The 25603-nt window shown below is 38.3% G+C and overlaps 1 protein-coding gene across 4 annotated transcripts in view; it reads right to left on the bottom strand.

The window, feature by feature from the left end:
- rbm20 (RNA binding motif protein 20) overlaps positions 1 to 25603 on the bottom strand; it is a 47514-nt gene that overhangs the window by 10301 nt on the left and 11610 nt on the right. For all 4 annotated transcript variants that reach the window (XR_003272611.1, XM_026170334.1, XM_026170336.1 and 1 more), the window contains exons 2-5: positions 6307 to 7351; positions 5852 to 5916; positions 5416 to 5525; positions 3857 to 3957 (exon numbers count right to left, since the gene is read on the bottom strand). Coding sequence is in view for 3 of the 4 variants with exons in the window: in XM_026170334.1 (XP_026026119.1) it covers positions 3857 to 3957; positions 5416 to 5525; positions 5852 to 5916; positions 6307 to 7351 (1321 nt within the window). In the remaining variant the exon portion in view is untranslated. The remainder of the gene's footprint in view (positions 1 to 3856; positions 3958 to 5415; positions 5526 to 5851; positions 5917 to 6306; positions 7352 to 25603) is intronic.

The raw sequence follows: 25603 nt of genomic DNA, 5'->3' as shown, positions 1-25603 counted from the left end.
GAGTTTTATAACACGTAAAACTTTAGTATTAAAACCACATAAGATATATTGTAATTGATAATACAGATACCTGCAACTCTTATGCACCTTCTTTACTGTGACGGAGAAGAGTGAATCCTGCGTATTGCATCTTGCAAATACGAAGCGCTATATTCACCATCAGACTAGCTGGTGACATGCCGTCATGTTCCTTTGACATCACTGCAGAAAGCAGTTATAAATTCAACTTGTTATATCACAGAGTCTTAATTCTGCAACCACTGTGCTGCAACTGCAACTTTTCCAGCACCCCTCCTCTTCTTTCTGTGTCTCTGGTTGACAAACCTGACCGACAGTTCCATGTGTTAGCCAGACCGGGGTCTCGATTCGACCCGGAGCATTTTTAATTTTGTCCAAGAAAAGCCCAACAATAACAAAGACTTTACTTTGCTTGAATCTAGAGTGTATATAAGTCTTCGTAAAAAGTAACCTTTAAAATTTACATGTCAGTTTGGTGCATATTCTGTGCATACACAAAAAGCCCAAACACAACATGTGCCATGTGACTATATTTTAGACAACAACAAAAAAAACATTTGATAATGCTATTAAAAAAAAAAAAAAAAGATATTATAACTTAATAGTTTCTGGCCAGCACAGTGACATTAACAACTTCAGATGCAATTATGATAATTCTATTAACAGCCACATGCCAGTTCCACCACCAGAACACATAAAGGTCAGTTCAGGATGGGCTCAATAAACAGATCCAGGAATAGGCTGTTTATGTCCCTGGGATATTAGTGAGAACAAGAGGCTCAGTCGCTGCTTGCTTTAGTCACAAATGTGTGACCTGTAAAAGTCAGGCCTGTGTCTGATAGGCCAGACAGTTTGACCACAGCATTAAGATCACTTTCAAGGTTGGCTCAGGCTTTGAACAGTAGCCGTTTCCGTGGTCCGCAAACCAGAAGTGCAGAGTTATGCCGTGTCGTTGACTACTCACAAGGAGACACTTTACACACAGCCTGGACCTCCTTAATGTGGTTTATTTATTTAAAAAAAATAATTTGAATAAATGACAGAAGACCTTTGGTAATGTTCAGTGTTCACTAAAACTTAATTATCAACAATTAAAATGCACAAATACATAAAGAACAGGAATGGAAGGACTTCAAATAATCTTTTAACTGAACTGGCAATCAACGCTGACTGAAATTGTTTAATTAAACCCTTGCGAGTTTCTTACAGTTTCTTACAATTCAGCGAAAGGAAACAGTCCTAAAAATATAGCTTTGCAATGTGTTCAGTAAATTGCAGTGGAATCTCTTCTGAGGATACGTCTGCTTTTTTTTACAAATCAGGGTTCATGCTGCAAGACGGTCAGTTTGGTTTCACAGTTTCTCCCCACGTTCCTACGCAGAGTGCTCACAAGCCGATTCCTCAGATCACTTTACCAGTCTCTCACCAGTCTGAAACTTAACACTGCTGCCTGGGGGGTGTGGCCCTAGGGTCTTTAGGTCTGTGCTCCATGCAGCGGTTAGCTGTAATCCTGTGTTTATCTCTGTTCGAGTTCTGTCGAAAGAAGCTACTGTGTTACTTCAGGCTGGACAGCTGACACTGCAGTGCAGAAGAACAAAAGTTGTGCATGCTTCTAATGTATGTATGAACCCACATTATTATATGTTGTGGTATCTTCACAGTGTAGTGGTTTACAAATTCCCTCACAAGCAAAAGATCCCTGGTTTGAGCCTTGGATGGGGCTGTGTCTGGAGGGACTTTGGTGAAAAAGTGTCAGATCCAACATTTGGTGGTACCTAAATCCCCTTTTGAATATAGAGCAGCTGAAAATAGCTTTCATCTTTATACTGGTAATTTTTTTTTCCTTTTAGTCTGGTTTGTATCTGAGTTACTGTAGTTTTTATTTTTTATTTTTAATTAAACTTTACTCACATTTCAGTTTAATTCCCGTTTGCTTTTAAAGCGACCATATCAGCTTAATTTGTGTTACTTCTAAATGCTTAGTTTTTATTGTAGTTTTTGCCTTAATATGGTAAAATGGTGCACTTTTGCATTTTGGTTTTGTGACTCTTGCCTGTGAAAAGCGCTTTTCAAAATTTTTATTCACTTACTAAAGTGTAGTTTTTATTTTTTATTTCAGTTAACTGCAACCACAATTTTTTTTATTTAGTTAAGTGAAATTAATGAAAACAATTTATGTAACTTTTTAATTTTTTTCTGTGCATATCTAACAACTAAATTGCTGTTACACTAAAAATGACACAGAATATCAAAACTTGTATGCGTGTGTGCATTTGTGTGATCCCTGGGATCTCGCAGGGCTTTAAAAACAATAAAACCTCACATGTTAGGCTTGGACAGGTGTGTGTTTATTGCAACCAACATTAGCTCATGTAGCACACCCTATAAATACTTCCACGCTAATAAAATCAAATCCTTTGTCAAAAACCAACCAAAGACGCACACGGCTTTTTCCATCACTTACTTCAGCATTCTGTTATACAGTTACCCTGGCAACAAAGAACAAACAGCGGCTTTAGCGGCGAAGGAATCTAGTTTAAACATTAAGGCATCCATCTCTGGATCGGCCTGTCTTGTCTTTGAATTTGACTTTGAATTTGTCACAAATTAACTTTAATTTAAAGTTACAAATTTAACTTCAAAATTTAAGGGAAATTATAGAAAGTGAGAAAATATAATCTAACAAGTTGAATGCCATGCTTTATGCATTATAAAAAACTGAAGCTAAAATAAAGTATAGAGCACACGAGTCTGTATAGTGTGTTTGTGTAACCATATTAATACATATCCATGCACTGGGTGTGTGTTGATGCCCGCAGACTGTTGAAAGCTGCATGCTAGTCATAAGTGTAGGCTTCCCGAACGTTTGCTGGGTCTAATTTTGGTGTCCTTTCTCTTCACTCATCATCTGCACTGTGCTTTTCAAGAGACCTGTCTTCATGATGGACGCCTATCAACAGCTGCTGTTTTTTTAACCCCAGTCAAACACAGGCTCTTTAGCTCAGGCAAACTCACTGCAGGACCACAGTTAGGACAACTATCCTTCATCTATACTCTTAGAAATACTTTAAAATCAGTGTTAGGATTAGTTTTTGCTTTTGCAACCCATTTGGTAACCCTCTACATTGCTAATATTAATTATGTTTGAATCCTTCAGTGTCATCAGGAGGTTAAATCTAAGTGTCTTTACATATTAGGGTGCATAACCAGAAAACAGAAGTAAAAGAAAAAGTGTTCAAGCAATTACAAAAAATCTCTTATTCTTAAAATATAAATGTATTCTTGAGTAAATCTGGATAAATGTTCCTATGTATGTATTTGTATTTATTGCTGTTGTGCTCTTTTTTAAACCTAGGGCTTTCGTAATTCATGCGCTTGATAGATTTGGAAGTAGTCTTCTAACTATTAAAGTTCAGTGGAAGAGCGCTAACATGAAACTTGGTGTTGGGCCTGAGCGTCTGTCAACAAGGTGAACTGAGTCCATTCAATAAGCAGCACACATTTGGTGTTGATTCTTACTTATTCACTCTTTCTTGATGTTTAAATGTCACATGAAAGAAGTGTAGCAGAATAAATGCTCAGAAAAACTAAATGAAGAGATCATGTCAAAGGTATAAGAGCCCTTTGAACATACTGTTGGATGTTCAAATGTAATTTAAAAAATCAAATTTGAATTATATATTTTTTTTTTTATAGGGAGTGAAAAATCAAGAATTTCAGCTGCTTCTTTGTCACTAGCATTTTTTCCAACTTATCTTAAAATTTGATTTATGTGCTCTGGGCAAGCTCTAACAAAGAACCATGTATCCAATCCAAAAAACCCAAACATTTGTCTGACCTTTGACTCTGGCTGGTGTGAGGCAAATCCTGTGTCTGGCGTGGGGTAAGTCTTCATGGCTGTAGCTGGCAAGTATGACATACTGGCTCCTGAGGATACATCTGTGGAAACAATTTGATATGGGAACTTACAACTGTCCTGAAACAGTAAACCCAGTGCGAGGGAAGAACTTTGCTTTAGTAAAGTACATTTTCAAACTGTTAAATATTTTGTTCAAAATGTTTAATATATTTTTTTATTGTTGCTTTTTCTTAATTTCCTCTTTGTTCAAAGTCTTTTTTTGCCCCAACCAGCACCTAGCTGGAAGAAAAGGCTTTGCTAAACACGTCACTCTTGAGAAACATCTGGGAAACAGTAATGATGCTCCACTGTGATGCAGATGTAGTTGCAGTTTCATTTGCATAACCCATTTTCACACAAGCCCTGTAGCTTTATAGATATTACAGATGGAGATGCAGCTGAGAATGAAAATGTTTGATGAGTCTTCATTCTGCAGTTTTCTCTGCACCACAACATTCACATGGTGTCTGATTAAGCAGATTTCTGCCATTTTGGCCGATGTGAGAATCGTGCAGGCATTAGTCCTAGCTAACTCGTGGTGATTATGTTTTCTTGTCTCTTTCCCCTCATGCTTGAGCCAGTTGCAGCAGATGGCTGAACTTCCCTGAGCCTGGTTCTGCCAGAGGCCTCTTTTTGCTACACGAGAGCTCTTGTTTCCCATTGTTGTGTAAATACTTGCTCATAAGGGACCATCCAATCACTTGGATTTTAGCTCCAAAACTATTTAAACCAGATGGTTTAATCTTAAGTGCAGAGTGCCTCCACAATAGATATCCAAATGTTAGCTTCAGATTTATTTAAACCCTAAAGAGAAGATTGTCTAAATTTAAAATCAGTTGAATGTGCCATAGGAGCTGTAACTATGATGGAATGACCTCAGAACTATTGGAAATTGGCACACAGTACTAGCATAGTTCAAACAGCTACCCAGTCTTGGGTAGCTCAAAACACATTGTTTCCATTTTATTTAAAGACATTTCTTCACCACCCTTCCAAGCAATGGGAATACAATACTGAGACAGAGATCTTCTAACAGATTACTCATCCAATAAAAATTGTGTTAGGTAATTAATATATATTAATGCTGTATGGGCTTGTTGGCAGTTTGTAGTTAGTAATTATACATAAGTGAATGCATGAAGCATATATAATAGGATCAAGAGAGTTTGTCAGAAAAGCAGCGCGTAGAAGTCTTCGGCTTTGTTGTGTTTACTGCTACTCCTCCAGCATGTACAAAAAAAGATGACTTGGCACGGTGCAGCACTGTTTTAGGACTTCAAAACACTTCACGCTAACTGCACGCAGCACTTCAATGTGTTAAAATAAGAAGTGTTCAACTATAAAAACATGCTGCCTCATGTCCTAAAAATACCCCGTTTCTCATAATCAAGTGATGAGTAAAATATCACTCTTACAGCAGGAGTTAAGACTGATGTTTTACACTTTGTGCTAATGTAAGGAGATACACAGCTGGTGGTGTTGGTGGTGGGTTATCCTACCTTGACTCGCAGCAGAACAGACTATGTGGTTCGTTCCTGCGGGGTTCAGACCTCCATCAGAAGGCCTGCTGACAGCATAGTGAGTAGCTCCAGCTGATACCACCGCTGAACTGCAACAATCAGAGACGGCTGATTTTAGCTGCCTCTCCCCTGCCTTGCTCGCTCATATCTTATGACAGAGCTCATATTCAGAGAAAGATTAAGACAGCTGCATAAGAAGTAAGGAAAAGGAAACTAACATATTTCCAACTGCTAAAAGAGGTTTGCTCTGAATTGATCGACATCGTTTTAAAGCTGTGTAAAAAGTCTGAAACTCAGCAAAACAAAAACCACAACAAATCACATCAACACAGAGGCTTACTGAACGTCCTCAGTCATCAATGATAGTCTAATTTAGACTGTGTGCAGTGAATTTTTGGAGTTGTAAATGACTCACCTGTCATTTGCATACAACATTCGATTCTGGAGGTGTAGCTTTCCCTTCACGTGCTGTTCCCAGTCCTAAACACACGTACACACATAAACACTGTCTGAACATGTAGACTCAAACAGCTTAGACACAGGAAGCCCAATACTTGCCCTCCCTTAGTGGCTCTTAGCTACCCCTTGTATAACCTCATGGCTGAAACCAATTAAAGAGACACCATCATGGACTTAGAGGCCATCGAACAAAAATACTTAACTACTGTATATTAGCTATTCTTAATATCTGCTTAATGCTCATTCAGAAAGTCAGGACTTGTTTAAATTTTGTAAAATCCTTCAAGCAACACACAAACTTGTGTTTTAGTTCAAGAAAACTAACTTTGTTCTGTTCCTGTTTCAAATATACAAATGCATAGATTCATATAATGGTCACGTGCTAAGATTTACACTCATCAATTTGCTCACCTTTAGGTTGTAGACCTTCTTGTCACAAATGCTACACTGGTGTGGCAGCTGAGTGGGTGTAACAGCATGGTAATCATTGACTTGATAAGGCTGAAGTGTCCTGGTACCTGACGATAAAGCTTCCTCTTTTCCGTGCAGGTGCTGGTAGAGTCCTAAAGCCTGCATGCCACTTGAACCAAAAGAGGAAACTGCTGCACTATTGCAGTTTAACTTCGTATCATGGGTTGGCTCCTCTGGGTTATATAGTTCAGTCCTAGGCCGAGCCGGCTGTCCAGCTGGTGTCCACGCAGGGGGAGGATTAGAACCCACATCCACCATACCGGTGTGAGACAAGTTGGTTTGACCTTGCCATTGCTCTTTATGTCCCATTGAGTTAAAAATGTTCATTTTCTGCTCACTAAACCCAGCTTGTTGTACTTGCATATCCTGTCTATAGAAATCTCGCTGAAGACCAACATTGGTCATGTTATTTGCCTGAGTATTGATAACTGTGGACAGCCCGTTACCAGCAGTGGCTGATGCTGCAGATGTCCCTCCAGATAAGTTGTACTGAAGTCGTCTGTCTGTGTCAGAGGGGTAAGTCGACCCAGACTTTTTCCCATACTCATTGCCCTGTTGACCCATCGCGTCTCCTCCACAAGGATGGTTCAGCCTAACAGTGCCTGAATTTTGGTTGAATCCCCCACTGACCAAGGCTCCCAAGGCTGAATTTGAAGAGGGGAAACCTAGCACTCCTGTGGGGAAGGCACTCTGTTGACTTCCAACCATAGTTGAAGTCCGTAACTGATTAAACAAGGGCTGAGACATGTTGACATTGGAGAGAACCTGATTGAGAACAGTGGCCGCAGCAGCTGTGTTGCCTTCCTGAGCCAGTTTCAGGCGATGGAGGGTAAGCTGGGCCTGGAGCTGAGCGAGTTGGAGGCTGGCTGGAGTCAAGAGGAGCTGCTGGTTTTGCTGCTGAGGACCTGTCTGCGAACTGCCTGGGAGCTGGACACCCAACTGGAGACCCTTATTGTCAACACCGTCCAAAGGTCCCGAAGTGATGCTGCAGGGTACAAAAGATCACAGATGTTTTTCAGGAACCTCAAAGATCTAATCTATTAACCTTGCCTATGATTCTAAGCCTGTTTCTGAAGATTTGGGCAAATTTAACTGATACTTATAGGCTACAGAACAGATCTTTGCTCTGTTCTTCATTAAAAATGGTGGATTTAGTCTACAACTGTCTGTAAAGTGTCAATTACACATTACACATGTTTTTCATTTCTAATAAAATATGTGGCCAATACTGTGATTTGTATGATATTTTCAGACCATTTTCTTTTATAGCTTCATAATTATTTACTAGTGATTTGCAATACTGCAAGGTTTGGTAGCAATCCAATACCAAGTAAAGACACAGTGAGTTTTGCTAATACCAAAAACCAATATATATACTTTTAACTTAAAAAGCAGCTTATGTAGAGCAGAGAGCTGTGTCATGATTTATGACATCAATCATCACCAGTTTGCAAATTCTGAACACATTTTAAATATCACTAAAGCATTTTTTACTTTCCAGAATATTTAGTTCACAAAATAAAACACAGCTTTCACTAAACCATCGATTCAATCTTGCTAGTATTACTCTGATAACAATACTGGCTCAATATAATAATAATAATAATAATAATAATAATAATAATAATAATAATAATAATAATGGATTGGATTTATATAGCACTTTTCAAGGCACCCAAAGCGCTTTACAATGCCACTATTCATTCGCTCTCACATTCACACACTGGTGGAGGCAAGCTACGGTTGTAGCCACAGCTGCCCTGGGGCAGACTGACAGAAGCGAGGCTGCCATATCGCGCCATCGGCCTCTCTGGCCCACACCAGTAGGCGGTAGGTGAAGTGTCTTGCCCAAGGACACAACGACCAGGGCAGAGAGTACGAGGATCGAACCAGCGACCTTCCGGTTACAGATGCGCTTCCCAACCCCCTGAGCCTGGATTGATATGTGTACACATATTGTTTCCCACACCTATATATAAGTAACAACCAATTCTCTACAGTTTGCATCACACAGGGTCTTGTGTACAGAGCATTTTTTTTAAAAATTTGATTTGCAAATGTTGTGTACTGATACCAAATAATGACACATTTTGCACAGTTTGCACAGTCCTTTGCAACAGCTTAATAAGCACTGATATTGTGCTTGGCTTAATGCCCACCGGCAGCTAATTTCTGATTAGCTTTCATTACACTAACTAATACCATATATCGCTGGCATTACAAAGAAAGATTTATCAGATACTTCACAGTTTTCCTTTTCTTGCTGATATTGGCTGATTTAAAGTTTCAAAGTTTCAGCTTTAAATTTTTACACACTTAAGTGCCCCACAGCTAATATCTGCACACATGGAAAATCTCACAAGCAATAAACCAGAAAATGAGAGTTTAGCACTGCCATTAGCCTGTTGTCATTGCTGCTGGGATTATGGCAAACCAAACAATGTAATTACACAGCATTTTGCTTCTGATAAGCAGATTCCCATCTGCTTATGCATTGAAACAATGTCTTAAATCAAACATAATTCCCAAAGGTCCCAACCTAAAACTATCAGGTCTCCTGCCAGGTTCATTTCCATACCCCAACGGGTCACAGTTGTTTTTCAGGACCTACACAGTATAAACATTGTGGCTAATCAGTGTGCATATGGACACAGACACTATGTTTTAACCTGTTAAGACCTGTTCATCAATTTAATTTTGAAACCTTTTGAAAGTTTATTACATCTCTATGGCACATATACTAGCATAATTAAAGCAATGTTATATCCATCTAAAGCAGCATATATTTGATCCAGTATGGTCAATACTAACACATCTCCAGTCCATTGTTGACAGCACAGGAAATGTCATGTATTCTTTAATTAAGTCCAAGGTGCAAGGATGAAACAGAAAGGTAAGAAGACAATCCACTGAGGTATTCCCATGACGATGGCCACGTGTACTGACACATCTGCACATCTCCTGAAAATCTCCCTGTCATGTCTCTTTGTCAATTTCTGAAGGCTCAATTCTTCATATTTAGCAGCTTTTACAGGTGATAAAGAGCTGATAAAGTCTAAAAATCACACTGTCTTGGTACTGATTGTGTTGTCCCCACATAAGTCAGTTTGCTCCATTTTGCAGTTAACCTGGGAGCTCATTTCATGTTCATGCTCACAGAACACAGAAAAACCCTTAAAAGGTCTCTGCAGACCTCCATTAGCAACCTGTGATATCCTACTCACAGCATATGAAGCGAGCTCAGTGTGTATCATGAGTGTCTCCTAAAGAAGTTAGGTATTGTCCGTTTGAATACAACTTATGCGTTCACATTCTCAATCTGCCCTAAACGGGATGTAAGCAGCAGCAACACATGTGAACTCCCTTGACCAATCACACGATTGGAGCCTCGCAGCAAGCAGTTCACATTAACATGTCTAGAATAACATCATCTGTTAATCCTACATCACAAGTACTGCAATCCTCACACATTTCCTCTTGCCAGTCTGCCTCTGTGTGCCTGTTAGATCTGAAAACTGCTGAGTATGAGTTTGGAAGATTTTCCTGCAAAACTATCTCAGTAAAGCACGTGATCCTACAATCCCAATGTCCCTCTGGGTCTTAGTCAGTGCAGCTATCATCTCAATTTTGTCTGCTATAAGAAATAAACTGAAGAAAGAGATTAGACTTTCTAGATCTTACTCTCCATCTTGGCCGCAGCCTTGCATTCACAGGGTATTATCTTTAACTCATTGAGGATTTGGGATCTTGCAGTGTGGCTTTGTAGACCTCAATCAGCTGATTACTTATGTAAATGATGTTCCACCTCCTGATATTATAGCATCACAATGCAAAGAAAAAGCACTGGGAAAAGCAAGAAAAATCAAAGTTTGGATAGCCAGAGTTCAAACGCAAGTACAAAACACAAACATTGAAATGAGCTGTAGGAAAATTAAGTCCTGTATGATTTTTAATCGTAATATTTGCATATTAATATTTGATTTAACATTATTCATCCATGTAAAACATAAATTCCATTTAATTTTGACAAAGATGTTGGAAAGTTAGCACCTGAGCTATTTATTTACAGACACAACAACACAACACAAACTGTTGTAATAGAACAACACAACCCACAGGTGCCATGACCCTGTTTCACTAGCCAGCCTTTTCAGTTTCTGATGAATGCTCTTACACGAGAGCTAAACTTAGTCGACTTGACTATTCATCACATTATCTATGTTAAGCCCTTGACACCGGCCTGCCTGGCCACTGCTTCAATATTTGTGCAAATACTCTGTCAGAGACAAATAAGCGACAGCATTTGAATGTTTAGTGGCAATGTTTATACTGTGTAGGTCCATTTGAATTATGAAGCATTTGAATCTGGATTATTTGCAATTTTTTCATAAAAGGTAGTACTGTGCCTAAGAAGTGAGAGATTATAAAATGGATTTTGGTTGTTCTAAACAAACAAAAGTCAAAAGGCATTTTCAAATATTAATTTATGAAACAGAATCTTGCAGAGGATTATCACCTTCATGTCTGTCATCCTGTTGGCTTCTTCAGTTGTGATATGGTCTTGTGACTACATCGCCACATCATAAACTTGTCATATCATATCCATCACTCACACTTCAAGTGAGCCATAAATCATCTTGCTGTATATACTGTGGTCCTAAAATCCCACCTCTCCAAATGAAACATCGTGAGTTTGTTTTGGACTTTGAGAATATTGTAGTACACTTTGTATTGAAATATTGTATTAAAGGTTGTGTATTTTCTACAGTATAAGAGTAATGGCTGATGTATAACACCATCAAATCATAAAAAAATACTAGTTCAATCAAATCTGATAATAAAGCATTCATTTAACTTATTATGTGTCCAAAGTGGTACATCACAATGAGTTAGTTCATCAGCAGAACTTTCTGTTTCCAATAATTGGTCATACTCAGTGTTTTGGCTTATTACCCTAATTTAGTCAACAGTTTTTATTGTTCTTTGTCTGTAAAGCTCTTTGGAACTTTGTTAATAAATAATTTATGTATTTGCAACATATACAAAGCAAAGTAATCCAGTACAGTCTGTGGAGTTATAATACCTGTGCGTATGATATTTTGCTCATCCTGGACAATTCACAGCTCCCAGTTCTTCTTAAGTGAATAAGCATGCTGATGGAGAGATACACTTACACCATTCCAGCTTATGACTCAAAGCTATAAATACTAGAGTTGCCCTCTGCCATCATGATACACAGTGTCCTTAATAGGCTAATATGGACTCTTGGGCTCCTGGCACAGTGTGCCAGACACTTCAAACTAATCTTGTTATGACGATAGGGAATATAGGCGTCAAAATAACCTCAACCAGTTGTGGAAGGGAAGGGTTTAACACTATGTATGTATACATATATGTTTCTGTAGCTTTCTCATAGATAGATAGATAGATAGATAGATAGATAGATAGATAGATAGATAGATAGATAGATAGATAGATAGATAGATAGATAGATAGATAGATAGATAGATAGATAGATAGATAGATAGATAGATAGATAGATAGAATAAACATTCAATGTGACTTTCTATATTTAATTGAAAAGTGGAAAAGAATATCAAGAATATTTAATAACTACAGGAATGGACAGGAAACGTAAATAGGAAGTTATAAAGTGACAAACAAATCTAATCTGAAGACAAATCATTCAAAACAGAAAAACAAACAAAAACATGCATTTCTGTTTAAAATAACCAATTTATCGAACTTTTCAAATGGACTAGAGAGCTTAGATTTGAAACATGCCTGTGCAATTTTCAATCCTAACACACTCTGGTACTATAGTATCCAAAAGAGAAAACTGTTGCAAATCATATATAAAAACATCACACGTGTATGAAATACAAATATAATATTGATATTATACATTATATAAATGTAAGATGGCGGCACGTATGCAGCTGCACAGCGCCCCCAGTCCCACAATTTGTTTTATTTTTATTTTGAAAATAAAGGGCTATTCTATTCTTTTCTATTCTATATTTGAATATTCAAATATAGAATATATTTGAATCATCTGCCGTAATGTGTTCTTATTTTGTTTCAGGTGGTGTGCCAGTGTGTTTTTTGGTGTGTATTTGTTACAGTTCCCTGCTCTGAGTGACGCGCTGAAAACAGCCTCTCACAGTCAGAGTCGCAGTACAGATTCATAGCAGACAGCATTAGCTCAGTCTTCAGAATAGCTTCATGTGTTCTTAGCTACATAAATACATGTACAGGTTTCTATTTCGTCCCACAAGGTTTAATTTTAAAAATACATAATTAGAGAGAATATACATCAGAATTACGGCTGTTTATAAACTTACGGAGCAAAGTGATGGCAGATGGTATCAAACAAGAATGTCTACTTTCTCATATGGCATCATTTACAAGTTAATTTGCTGCTAACTATGCATGCTCACTTATTCATTTTTTTCTGATAGGGAACCATAAGCTGTCACAAAAACATAATAAAGACTCATAGTGACCTTTTTGCTAAAGAAAAAAAAGGACAATAAAAAGAGGTTAAAGGCTGAGTGTCATCAGCATATTTTAAAATCAAATGAAAATACATTCCTTAACAACAGAAAATATGATGTTTCTAATAACATAAACCAATATAAAATGCCAATAACCAAAACAATACAAATCCATTTTATTAAGAAAATCCCCCCCCCCCCCGTGGACAGGGGCACATACGTTGTGCATTATGATGTCCTCCCCCATATTTTCACTGTAGTTCAAGAATCTAATTATTTCTAATTATTTCAGTGAAAAATTCATATGAATGTTAAAAGAAAAAACACCCATCTATTTCCTTATTCAGAAAGCAGTCAGATAAGCTCTATTCTGCACCTGGAGCGCTGATTCCTTTTAAATTCAGCTCAACAAAGCATTATACAAATACAAGACCACATCCTAATGTCCAGTTGAAACTTCATTCGTGCATACTGTATTATGAGAAGCATACGTAAAGCAGCAGATTCATAAAAATCAGCCAAAAACAGCTGCCAAGCAACTTTGACTGATAGTTGCTTCCTGTTCTATTTTAAAAACAATAATAACACAGTCGTTTGGGGGACATGTCAAACTACAACAACCACATTCTCTCTGCAAAACTCGCAAGACAGCATCATAGTCAAAAACTTGAGCGTTGATCTGGTCTGTCTACAAAGCCTCATCGGAGGAAGTAACAAATTAGAGGAAGGGTTCAGGTCCAGTTTGGTTCAAGAATAGTCATCCGCTGAGTCCAGTAAAACATCCAGCAAAATGCAACATTGTCCAAAACAGTTGCATCTTCACGATTAGCTATAAATCCTGCTTCCGTGCAGCTGACAACACTTGATGCTATACACCCAACGAGCCAAAACTGACAAGCAAACCTTGACGTATTGGAAGAAATGCACAAACCTTGAAAAGTTAGGCAGTGAAGGTCCGAGTTACACCTCTGACGCTAAATTCTGCACTGCTTCTTAATAATCTGACCTTTGCCCAGCAGCTGAGACGGCATCTTTGTCCACTAACATGTTGACTAATGCTAGCACATGTACACTAACATAACATCACTGCTAGAGGTCTTTACCCCAGCGTGAGTGACGCTACTTCCCTGTGTTAACGGGACAGGCAGAGGCAGAGACGCGTGTGATGAAAAGTCACAAGTGGTTGGCATGTGTGTGTGAGGACAGGGCAGACCAGCACACAGGAGGAGAAAGTATTTACAGAGAAGGCATTTGGGTAATGCAGTGCAATCCTGAATCTGTTGCCTCCACAATAGCAGCTGTAAAGTTTGGTGTGGAGTCAAGTGTCAGGTTCAAAGTCACAAAAAACAGTAAAAGCTGTCACAAGACTACCAACCAACTACCTCGTACGTGTTTCGCACCAGCAAACCCACAATCAGGAAGTTTTGCGACGCAAAACACGGATGTAAAAAACCCCAAAAAAAACCCAAACAAAACATTTGATAAATCAAAAAAGATGCATATTCAAATACCTCCAATCTGAAGGGTATGCATATGGTGTGATTTTAACAATAAAAACATTAGCTTCTTGAAATATGGGGAAGGATCAAGGCATAATGTGCACATACGAAAAATTAGTTTTGCCTAAAAAACACCTCATTGGAAAAGACTTGTCTCTAATTTCTGCTTTCTCCAAAAGATACCAGGAAAACAAGTGAAGTATGCGTGAAACTCACGGCAATCAGAAAAGCTGTTGTTGTAAGATTTATTAACACTGAAAAAATTGAATACATTTACATTTCTACAATAAAAGTTGTCTTTTTTATTTTATGATGTAAATAAAACAAAATAATAATTATTTGTTGTTCATCATTACAGCTACATGACTATAATATTGCAATTTGTTTTTATATTTATACAACTTAACTCTATTTATAAAAAATGATACATATTTAAGCACATTTTAAAAAATTATATATAAGTTTTCACTTTACAAATGTGCTGTCTGGGCATGTACAAAAAATAAAACTTTCACAACATTTGTCTTTTGATTTACTTTTGGGAGGTTTTTTGTTTTGTTTTTTGTTTTTTTGTGTTGTTATGCATTCATGTAGTTAAAACCAGATCATTAGAATTACATAATGCATTTTGTTCGCTTCCTATTTCATAAGAAGTCACCACGGGTAGTCATGTACATTTGATTTGACAGATTTTCACATTAGATTCTTTTCCTGACTGAACCACAAAGAGATTTCTGTGTCCTCCCCTGATCGCTTGTCAGGCAAAACACATGTTTAAAACACGACACTATACTCCAGCCTACTGTAGATAAAATAAAATTTACAAAAAACATATACATTAAAATACATATATAATACATACATACATAATATATGTAAGCCTACTTTTTTTTTATTGGGGTTTTATGTAAAGTGCTGTCAGTACATTTTTTTTACAGCTGCAAATAAAATCTTTACTTAAGCATACATGCATTCAACTCCCAAGGAGCCTTCAGTTTGAGAGATTTATAGTCACTCCATCTGTTAGCGTCACAACCAGATGGCAGGGAGAGAACAAGCTGCTTGTTTGACTGCCATACTTTGTGACTATCAAGAAAAAAAAAAACAATTATTTTTTTAATACCGGTAGTAGTAAACGTATTATTATTATTATTAAAATTCACCAAAATAAAGTTGCAGAATATCTTTCAAGTACTGTTTTCTAACACATTTAAATCAACTGCATTTTCTGACTGGATCCAGCAGACTAATGCAAAAACAAATTGTGTGTTAGTGAAGAAAGAAAGCAAACTGATAATTATACTAAACATAGATTTTATTTTGTCTCCTTTAGTTTTTGATTTAGCTTCAGAACGTTTTCTGTAAGTACTTGCAGCTGCAATGTCTTGTAATGCTGTTTTCTTAAAGTGTGGTACAACTTAGAAAATCAGACTTTTTAAAAACTGTAGCTGAAAGTACACGGAAAAGCCTGAAGTATCACACAAAAGGTTGTGAATGGTATTTATGTTATTCCTCTATTCACAGACGATTTTAATTCCATTAAAATGCAAAAGTAATGTTTATTCTGCATATTATCAAAACGTTAATTATGTTTTTTGTCACTTCTATTTTTTTGTTTTACTGATTAGAAATTTCTTTAGCAGTTTAGGATTAGATCCACATTAAATCATGTCTCTACTGCTTCACTGACTTGTATTAATTTCCTGATGACTGTACCAACCGACAGGGTTGTCATCTTTTTTGCCTAATTCCACTTACACACAATCTTTACCATAAAATGTAATAATTTACAACATTTTGACTAAAAAGAGACATTATTTTTGTCCATACAAAAAGTAAAAAGACCTACAAGGTAGGTTCCTTACAAAAAACTATTTCTGCTGTCCACTAGGTGGTGCCACATATCAACATATGTAGCCCCAGGTGGTCTGATAAGGATTCATCATTTTGCCATATGAGGGCACTCTTTTCATTTTAATTAACAGGTCCTTACCAGGTTCCTAGAATATGACATACAGTGTTTACATTTGCAGGCAGTGATTTAGAAAGTGTGCCTCATAATGAAATGCCATGATGGTGGTATGGTAGCCTTGGAATGGGAAACAAAGGCTTTCCAATCCCTTGCACAGATGTGACATGCAGACAGAATGTGGAGAGATGCGTATACGTGGATACTGCTGAATGCATGACTCAAGACACTAATCAAGAGGAGCACGTGTAACCTCTGCTCTTCCTAATAGGGCAAAAATCGTTACTGACACTCCAGAACCTTAATTTAACTTTTCAACAAATGAGACACATAGCTGCAGCCTATCAAGCAACGAAAGACGGTCACATGGTGAGATATGTGCTAGGAAGCGGGGTCAGCTTGCTTTCATCCACATTTGGCACAGACGGTAGTTCCTGATTTATAGGTTTCTAGCGACGGGTGAGGTATCTCGGCCACAGAGACATAGGGTCTGGCCCATCGCAACCCCCGTAAAGCTGACACATCCACTCAAAGGCATCACTTTGATCCATACCATGTTTCTCTGGTGATGCTTGTAAAATGGTAAGATTTATGCAGGGGATCAGTCACAGGGTTTTATGAAGTCATATTAAAATGTAAACTAAAGTTTGTGGGGCAACTTCAATCGCATGCACCCCGCCCAGGATAATCAGCAACAAACAAACCTTTAAATCAATGACTTACACCAAAAGTGAACAGGAGATATGCAACTACACGTTAAGAGAGTTAGTTCTCACATGCACACGGTAGCTGAAGGTGATCTTGTTTCAAGCACAGGCTGGTAGGATACTGGAGTCGTGGAGAAACATGCAGGTCAAAAGTCTTACTTGACAGCTGTCTCCCAACTGTGGACTTTTAAGAGCCCTCCAAAAAATATGTTTCCTAGCAGGAAATCCGCAATTAGTTGTCAAAGCCCCCATGGCATGGTGCCCACTTAAGGACTTTAAAGGGACACCTGCTTAAAGCGAATGCAAAAAATTTTTTACTAGCCAACTGATGACAAAAAATGTGCTCGCTATTCACTAAATTTACAAAAAAAAACCTATGACAAGTAACCCATGAATTGTAATGCCAAACTTTTATCAACACTTGTCCATTTTTTCTAGTCTATCGGATGTTCTGTGGTTAGTTTTGATTCAGCAGTGCTGACAAGAGCTAAGAAAAGCCCTTCGGTTACCTGGGATCTGCTAACACTGAGTGTCAAACTGGGTGCTGAGTGCTGAGGGCCAGGTGAGTCAGCTTTGGACAGAGTGACATCAGCGATCCAGCTGGCTGTCAGAGCTGCTGCTGGCGAAAAGAAGGAAGGCAACCTCATAGGGAAAGTCTAAACTCCATAAACTAGCACCAGTTAGACAAAAAATGATCCATTTCCCTTAATTAAAATAAAGATATATACTATGTAAGAAATACAGTCAGCCCAAATAGTATTTTTTTTCTTCTTGGCGAGTTAATCCTGTCTAAACTGGATTAGTAAAATATTTGTAATGTGGGAATTCAAGCACAGGAACTGTCACAAGACTCAGAGGTGAAGTAATATGAGGAATGGGGGTGTGTGTTGGCTTTGACAGCTGAGCTTTACCAGCCATTTTTTCTGCTGCTCTGAAATAGTTATTTATAGCTGCTGTCTGGGTGTAGACAGTAAATTTACTTTTCACTGGAAGCTGCTGTGCCGTACCACATTCATGTTTCTTTGTGAAATTCCCAGTGTAAACATCAAAATAAAGCTTAACATGTCCACAAGCTTACTGATTACTTCTGTTGATGTGTAACTGCGGGGTACAGTAAGGAACACGTAAGTTTAGTCGTTCCTGACTGTGGTCAGCAACATCAGAGCTATATTGGTGCGCAACGTGATGTAGCGATGATTCCTACAACCCCTCCTTCATTCCTTCTCTCTTTCCTTCCTTTCACCCTCTCTCCACGGTCTTACCTCACTCCCACTCTCCTCCATCTCCTTCCAAAGCCAGCATTGCATTTTGCCATCTGTCACTTCTGCCAGCCTCACAAATATCAATTGCACCCAGCTGTGTCATCCCAGTCTCTGACCTCTCAGCCAATGGCAGTGCAGCTCCTTTCTCACCTCCCATCATCTTTTAAAATTACTCCATCTACCCCTGAGTAGCACTAATGCAAGCCACAGTGTTTCCTGACCTACCTTATAAAATTGCATCTTTTCAAACTAAGCTGAAATGCACCATTAATGATTCAATAAATTCCTTTAGAGCCGATAAATAGTCCAACCAGCAATGTAATTCAGTAAACCACTGCAAACCAAGTGAAGCATGCACAGGATTCCCTGCAGGAAGGTGACTGCACAAAACTGGACAAAGATCAAATAAATGGTAAAAAATGGTAAATGGCCTGTATTTATATAGCGCTTTACTAGTCCCTAAGGACCCCAAAGCGCTTTACATATCCAGTCATCCACCCATTCACACACACATTCACACACTGGCGATAGCAAGCTACATTGTAGCCACAGCCACCCTGGGGCGCACTAGGCAACGGGTGAAGTGTCTTGCCCAAGGACACAACGACCGAGACTGTCCAAGCTGGGGCTCGAACCGGCAAGCTTCCGATTACAAGGCGAACTCCCAACTCTTGAGCCACAATCGCCCACAAACAAAATGGGTGGGAGAGCTACGAGTATTGATCGTATTGCAATATGCAAAATCTCTGTCTGTCTGCGACAGTCCTCATACACAATCAGGAGTTCAACAACTAAACTTGGTACAAAGGATGAGCTACAATCCCTGAAGATTCTTATCTGTATCAGAAACTGTTGCAACTGCCTAGCAACAGACTAAAGAAACCTGTTTTAGCACTCATGCACCAATAACACATTATAAAAGCTTCGTATCATTTTTACTTGGTAGCAACAACATCTATAATTTACATCCATAAATGTGGAATTAAACGTACTATAAAATGAATTCATTGTGTTGCCTGACAAGAACATAGCAATTGGCTAAAATGAATGCTTTTAAAGCACCCACTACTTTAAGATCACTACATTAGCATCTCATTTGTCCAATTTGAATGATAAATGCCTACAAACTACCTACAAATGGGCTAAAACTGCCCAAAATTTAAGCAATTAAACATCTACTACCACTTTTACTTCTCACAGTGTGATTAAATATATCATTTTTCCAACAGTATGGGCATTTACTAGTATTTTAAATACAAGGTAATTCAATAGCTTCACTTGCTATGGGTGGGTTGGGAGTCGAATTCAACAAAAGACATTGAAAGTGATTGCACACATAGACATTTTTCTTGTTTTCTCTCTTTCACTGGAAATATTGGTCTCATGCAAAAAGAGGGATAATCTGCTATGAATTTCATGTTTTATTAATAGTAATTTATTAGCTATTTGTAGCTCATATAGTCTAAACTGCATGTTGAGTAATGGTTCAGTCACCTTTTATTTTACCAATAAAATTGGCTTAACACGGTTGTCTCATTGTGATATTGAAATACAGTCAAGACACAAACCACATGGCACAGCAATAAAAATGAGAGTTAAAGTGAAGACGACAGAAGGATAAAACAGCCAGTCATACTGTTTTACCCTAAAAGTAAAACAGCGGTGGACATAACACAAAGCTGACAGTGATAGAGAGGCCATTGCTGCCATATGGCTCAATATATCTCATCTCAGGAAACTGCTGGCATCTCAGGCTGCTCAAAGAACCATTAGTAGAAATGAGCCTAAAAAGGGAAAGCAAGCGATTTTACCACCTTTTCCAACAGCTGCTCTGCAGAAACCCTAAAACGACAAACGAACCGAAGGGGAAAGAAGAGACAGTCGTCCCAGTGTAAGTGAGAAATCCCCCTCAAAGCCAGTGGACAGAATGGGTTGGCTATGCCCTGGAGTAATGACCATCGAGGGATTTCTCTGCAGAGCTTAGTCATTGGAGTAATACATACTAATAAAACTCAAGCGATAAACTAAGACTACTCATCTTGTACTTTATCATTTTATAGCTACAAATACACAGCGCTGAGACACGTCTTTCCTTTCAGTTGCATAAACTAAATCAAAGTCAAAGACAAAAAAATCCACACAGCATCTGTGACAAGCTTCAGTGTGAAATTCTGAAAAAACTGCTATGCGCACACACACACATATGTCTACACATATATTGAATAACAAAAAATTGTGTTTACAAACTGACACATTAGTCATGGAGCAGAGAATTATAGTCATATTACAAAGACTGACTTAATATGTTCACAGATTTGCACAATATACAGTTGCATGTACAGAAAGTCGCATCTCTGTATTTTTGAATGCAAAACGATCTGATAGCATAAGGCTGATGATGCGCCTCGATCAGCAGCAGTTATTGAGGTAGTCTGTGTGTGGTTAGCACCATACGGTACGATAACTGCAATGCAAAAACAATCTGAGATGCCACGAGGCTACAAAAACTACTGTAAACTTAGTCTGGTAGAAACAGCTCTGGGAGGACTAATGAAAAAAATTACTATGAAATGTCTACTGGGTTCGTGCAAACATTGTTTTGCCACAATATACAATAACTTTCAGAAACTTCAAATTAAATTTTTAATGCTTTTCCTTATTTTCTGTAATATTTCACATTACCAAAGTTTCAAATAATGCTCTTGGATCGGTACAATATCAAAGCCCGTCTCTTTAATATGGTTGTGCCCGGAATATAGTTCACAAAACATTTTTGTTTACGAATGGCAGTCAATCTGAAAACCGAAAAAAGGCGTCCTTAAAGCAAGAGTAGCTGAAACCGCTTGGCTCAGACACATGATTACGTAAGAGGCTCCACCAACCTGCAGCTCAATTCCAGGGATAAATATGTGATAAATACAAAAACAGCAGGTCAATTTTAAATAAATGTACCATATGCTGTTAAGCCCTACTAGGAGCTTTCTCTCTGTGTGTTTTCAACTTAAAAAAAATGTTACCATCATTTCAAGAGAACCCTCATAGAAATATACATGAAAAAGCATGCCTGCATTGCAGCACACTGCAGTTAGAAATTATGTGTAACATACACACACAAAGATACATATAAACCAGAGAGGTTTTTACTGAGAACACAACGCCTCAGCGGACTGAGGGAGTTTTGTCTTCAGTTTACCGCCTGTGAAGGGGAACAGGAAAATCCACACACACCACAGGGAGTCAGGAAGGTTACTGCCCTGCTATCTTCACACTGATGAGTCACTGACAGCTGTGTCTGAGCTGTTCCAGACCCACACACAAAAACACCAGAGTAACTTTTTTTTTTCCTCGTGCACTGCGCTGACAGTCCGTGTTTCTCAGACAAATGAAAAACAGAGAGAACAAATTAAAAGGAGAAGTGCCATTATTATGTCAACCCACCACCTCTCCCACCTCCCTGTGGTGCAATTGATTAGCTGGGAAGTTAATTGGCAGGAAGCTCTTTGGCATGGATGCTGACCTTGTGGTGACAAGCAAAAATCTTCCAGGTCACCTCCCCCTTATGACACTGGATATTTTAGGCTGCCCATTAGCATGCTTGATTTCTAATCCCTTCCTCAAACTCCTGCTTGCTATGTAGCTACACCCCCATCTCATTATTTCTTCCTGTTTGGGGCTGTTCTGTGCTTTAGCCACTGTTTACCTCCCATCACCACCACTGCCACCTCCCTCCCCCATCCCAGACATCCACACAGACATCTCTTTATCATCCCTGTCTGTCAGTCGGTGATAGGGGATGGAGAGCGGATGATAGCAGACGCCAGAAATAGCAGCCTGACGTATGATTGTTTCTGCCTTGGACACAGCACTGTGGAGTAATTGTTGGACATTGTAAACACCTGAAAGCAAAGTTGCCATTACACAAAAAGGAGTTAGCAAATTTTCTAGGAAGAGCCACAAACTTTGTCTGTGTTAAAACTGTGAATGTGGTTAATTATTTTTGATTTTAAAGGAAATAAGATAAAGAAATTAAAAACCCAAGCTGCAATTCTACCTCACCATCACCACTCGATCATACCCTGTCTTCTCTAACGCCCACAATGACAGCCATCGGTCTTACACAGAGTTGAGTGGACTGGAATAAGACTCCATCTTACACCACCCTCAAACAAAGTTTCAAACCAAGAGCAAAGCTAAAGAAATGAAAACATACAAAAACATTATGCCAACCTTTCAGATGAGGGTAAAGAAGAGGCGTGATCAAAGATCTATGCTGTAATTAAACCTAGTGTGGGTGAGTCAATCTACATACACACAAATGTGCTTCTAAAAAGGTGATAAGATGATGGCACAAAAGAATGTGTACAAAGAGTTACATAGCAGTGATGAGTCAAGTGTAATGACAAAATGAAGATGATCTTTTTGCTTTCAGCTACTCATTTGTCATTAACCTACATATTATAACGACAGATGAACTACAAAGTAGCATCTTATTAAAGCTAAAGAGCTCAAAGCCTTTTAATAATGCTACCCACACCGATAAAAAAAAGAAGAAAAGTTAGATGTTACATCAACACAATGACGATGACCTGACCTAGTTTGCCAAGTTGAGTATTTAAAAAAAAGACTGTTTTAGTGTTATGTAAGGTCTGTGCGGATAGACAGGGCAGTGACTCATTCCAGGCCCCAAAACCTCTCCGTGACTCAACACTACACCAAAAATACTGTGAGTCCTGAATGCCTGCTGCTCCACACTTTGGGACAATCAGTAGGACTTAACTTGAAGAGAAGGCTGAAGTTTTATAATTGATCAAACTCTTACAATTAAGAGAGAATTATAAAGTAGAGGTAAAACCTCAATACCAAAAAAGATTCTGTTGAAAATACAAAAGAGCAAAATTAATGACAGGCAAATAATTTAAACTACAGCCCTTGAAAATCAGAGCTAAATTCCCACTTTTATGCACATTTTTATATCATTTGAGAAAGCATGCAAATACTGGTGGATAAACCATGACAGCAATATTAAAAAATGAATAAAAAACGAATAAAAAACGTCGGTAATTACCAAAAATGTGGAGCAGCCGTGCCATAATCCTCGCATTGAGTGGTATGGATGGTATACTCTATATCTGTCTGAACACAGTGCAAAAACATGTACGATGAGGAAATTTATCCTAATATTGAATTTGATGCCAGGAGCATATTTTCAACAGTTGGAAAAGGAGCCATTTATCCTGGTGAAAGATTAAGCCTTGTTCAAACACACTGTATGCATTTTGAACCTGAGGAGCACAGCTGCAGTAGTTTTCAACATGTTTTCCCTTTCTTGGGTGACTGATTAAGGATCTGCTCCACAGTTTGGGCCTCATGCATTTTTTGCAACATAACGCGCTGATGCATGTCAGAAATGAACTTCAGGCCAGTTTAGCATTCTGATTTACCGATTCCACAGCTAAGCTTTTGTTTTTTTTTGTGGTTTTTTTTTGTTTTGTTTTGTTGTTTTTTTTGTTGTTGTTTTTTTTGTTATGACGGTACTATCTTGCTTAAATAAGCAAAGTCTTCCCCTAAAAAGAGGTCATCTGGATGATGGTCATTCATGCTTCTGCATCACATTGTTAAAGCTTACCATATAATGCTTCTGAACTGGCATTCTCCTCCTCAGAAATTTATATACACAGATTTTAAAGTTTATGTGATGATATATAGTCCTGCAGTATAAAATGTATGTGGTAACATAAAAGAAATACCGTTGCTTACTACCCCACTTGGATGCTCTTAAGCAAGACACTTATCCTTAACAGTTAGCAGATGTATTGTGCATTTACAACAAACATGAAGGTACCTTGTCTTGTGGTGTGATTACATGCAAACACTATTCAACTGTGCCGGCCAGTGCAAGTAGTTAAGATAGTTAAAATAGTTAATATGTGAAAAACCATCGGATTGGAGTTTCCTCATACACAATCACACACTGAGCTCAAGTATGGTGCCTGGAGTAATATGGGCAAAATTGCAGGAAGTTATGGTAACTTCTGAAAATATGTTACTGCAACTTGGTAAATGGCCTGTATTTGTATAGCGCTTTACTTAGTCCCTAAGGACCCCAAAGCGCTTTACACTACATTCAGTCATCCACCCATTCACACACTGGTGATGGCAAGCTACATTGTAGCCACAGCTGCCCTGAGGGGCACTGACAGAGGAGAGGCTGCCGGACGCTGGCGCTACCGGGCCCTCTGACCACCACCAGTAGGTAACGGGTGAAGTGTCTTGCCCAAGGACACAACAACCGAGACTGACCAAGCCGGGGCTCGAACCGGCAACCTTCCAATTACAAGACAAACTGTCGACTCTTGAGCCACGATCATCCCACTTGGTTCTAGCTTTCAGTGGTACTCCTCGTTGGCTTTTAGGGGTGATTATTTCTTGTTTCAAAAACTTCAAGTCATGCAGCTGTACTCATGGGAATAAACTAAGGCAAAACTTCTCTTCACATTTGGTGTGAACACATCATTACTTGTACTGTCCCCTCAGCAGTGCCATCATTTCCACTTCACTTCAAGACAAAAACTTTTCAAAGCTTGGTGTAAGGGCCTGAAAGACTTCAGCATTTCTTGGTAGCATACATAATGTTATTTCCGATGTTATTTTACAGAGTGTAGAAACAATTTTTCTGATTTTTTCAATTTTGTCCAAAAGCTTGGATGGTTTTATATTTAGGATAATAGTATACATATACTTCTTCTTTGAGTTTTTAAATTGTATAAAATGTTTAAGTAATATTTATTTACTGGTCTGGTGCTGAGAGTCTGGCAAAGTGCCATGCTTCTGATGCTTACATGAAAGATAACACAAAGGGGGCTAGATGGCAGATAAAGTGGTTCTCACTAGTAGTAATGTGGTCTCATGGGAAACACTCCCATTCCAATATGTAGACAAATTACCAAGTGACTTAAGTGGGGTTATTTTAATGCGTAAATGTAGCTCAGGCATCTTGATTTATTGTTGAAATTTCACTATTTAAAGTTAAGGGAGGCAAAAAGTGACTTTAATCTCCAGGAAAATAAAAAATAATTGAAAAAAGGATAAATTAGAGTGCTGATGTTGTCAAGTTAACCCATTAAACATGTGTAGCCTTTAATTTTAAGATGAAAGACAATAATTAATAAAGTTGTGAGGAGCTTAAATATTAAAAGTGGTCACAGAAACTTTATAGTCTTTACTGGCCTCTTATAAAGTCAAAAAATACTTTTTTGTAGAACTCCACTGCTTAATATTTATACATATAAGTACTGAGTATATG

This window comes from Astatotilapia calliptera, chromosome 6 (genome assembly GCF_900246225.1).
Source record: "Astatotilapia calliptera chromosome 6, fAstCal1.2, whole genome shotgun sequence".
Lineage (NCBI taxonomy): Eukaryota > Metazoa > Chordata > Actinopteri > Cichliformes > Cichlidae > Astatotilapia > Astatotilapia calliptera.
This window is presented reverse-complemented; position numbering and strand designations above follow the sequence as displayed.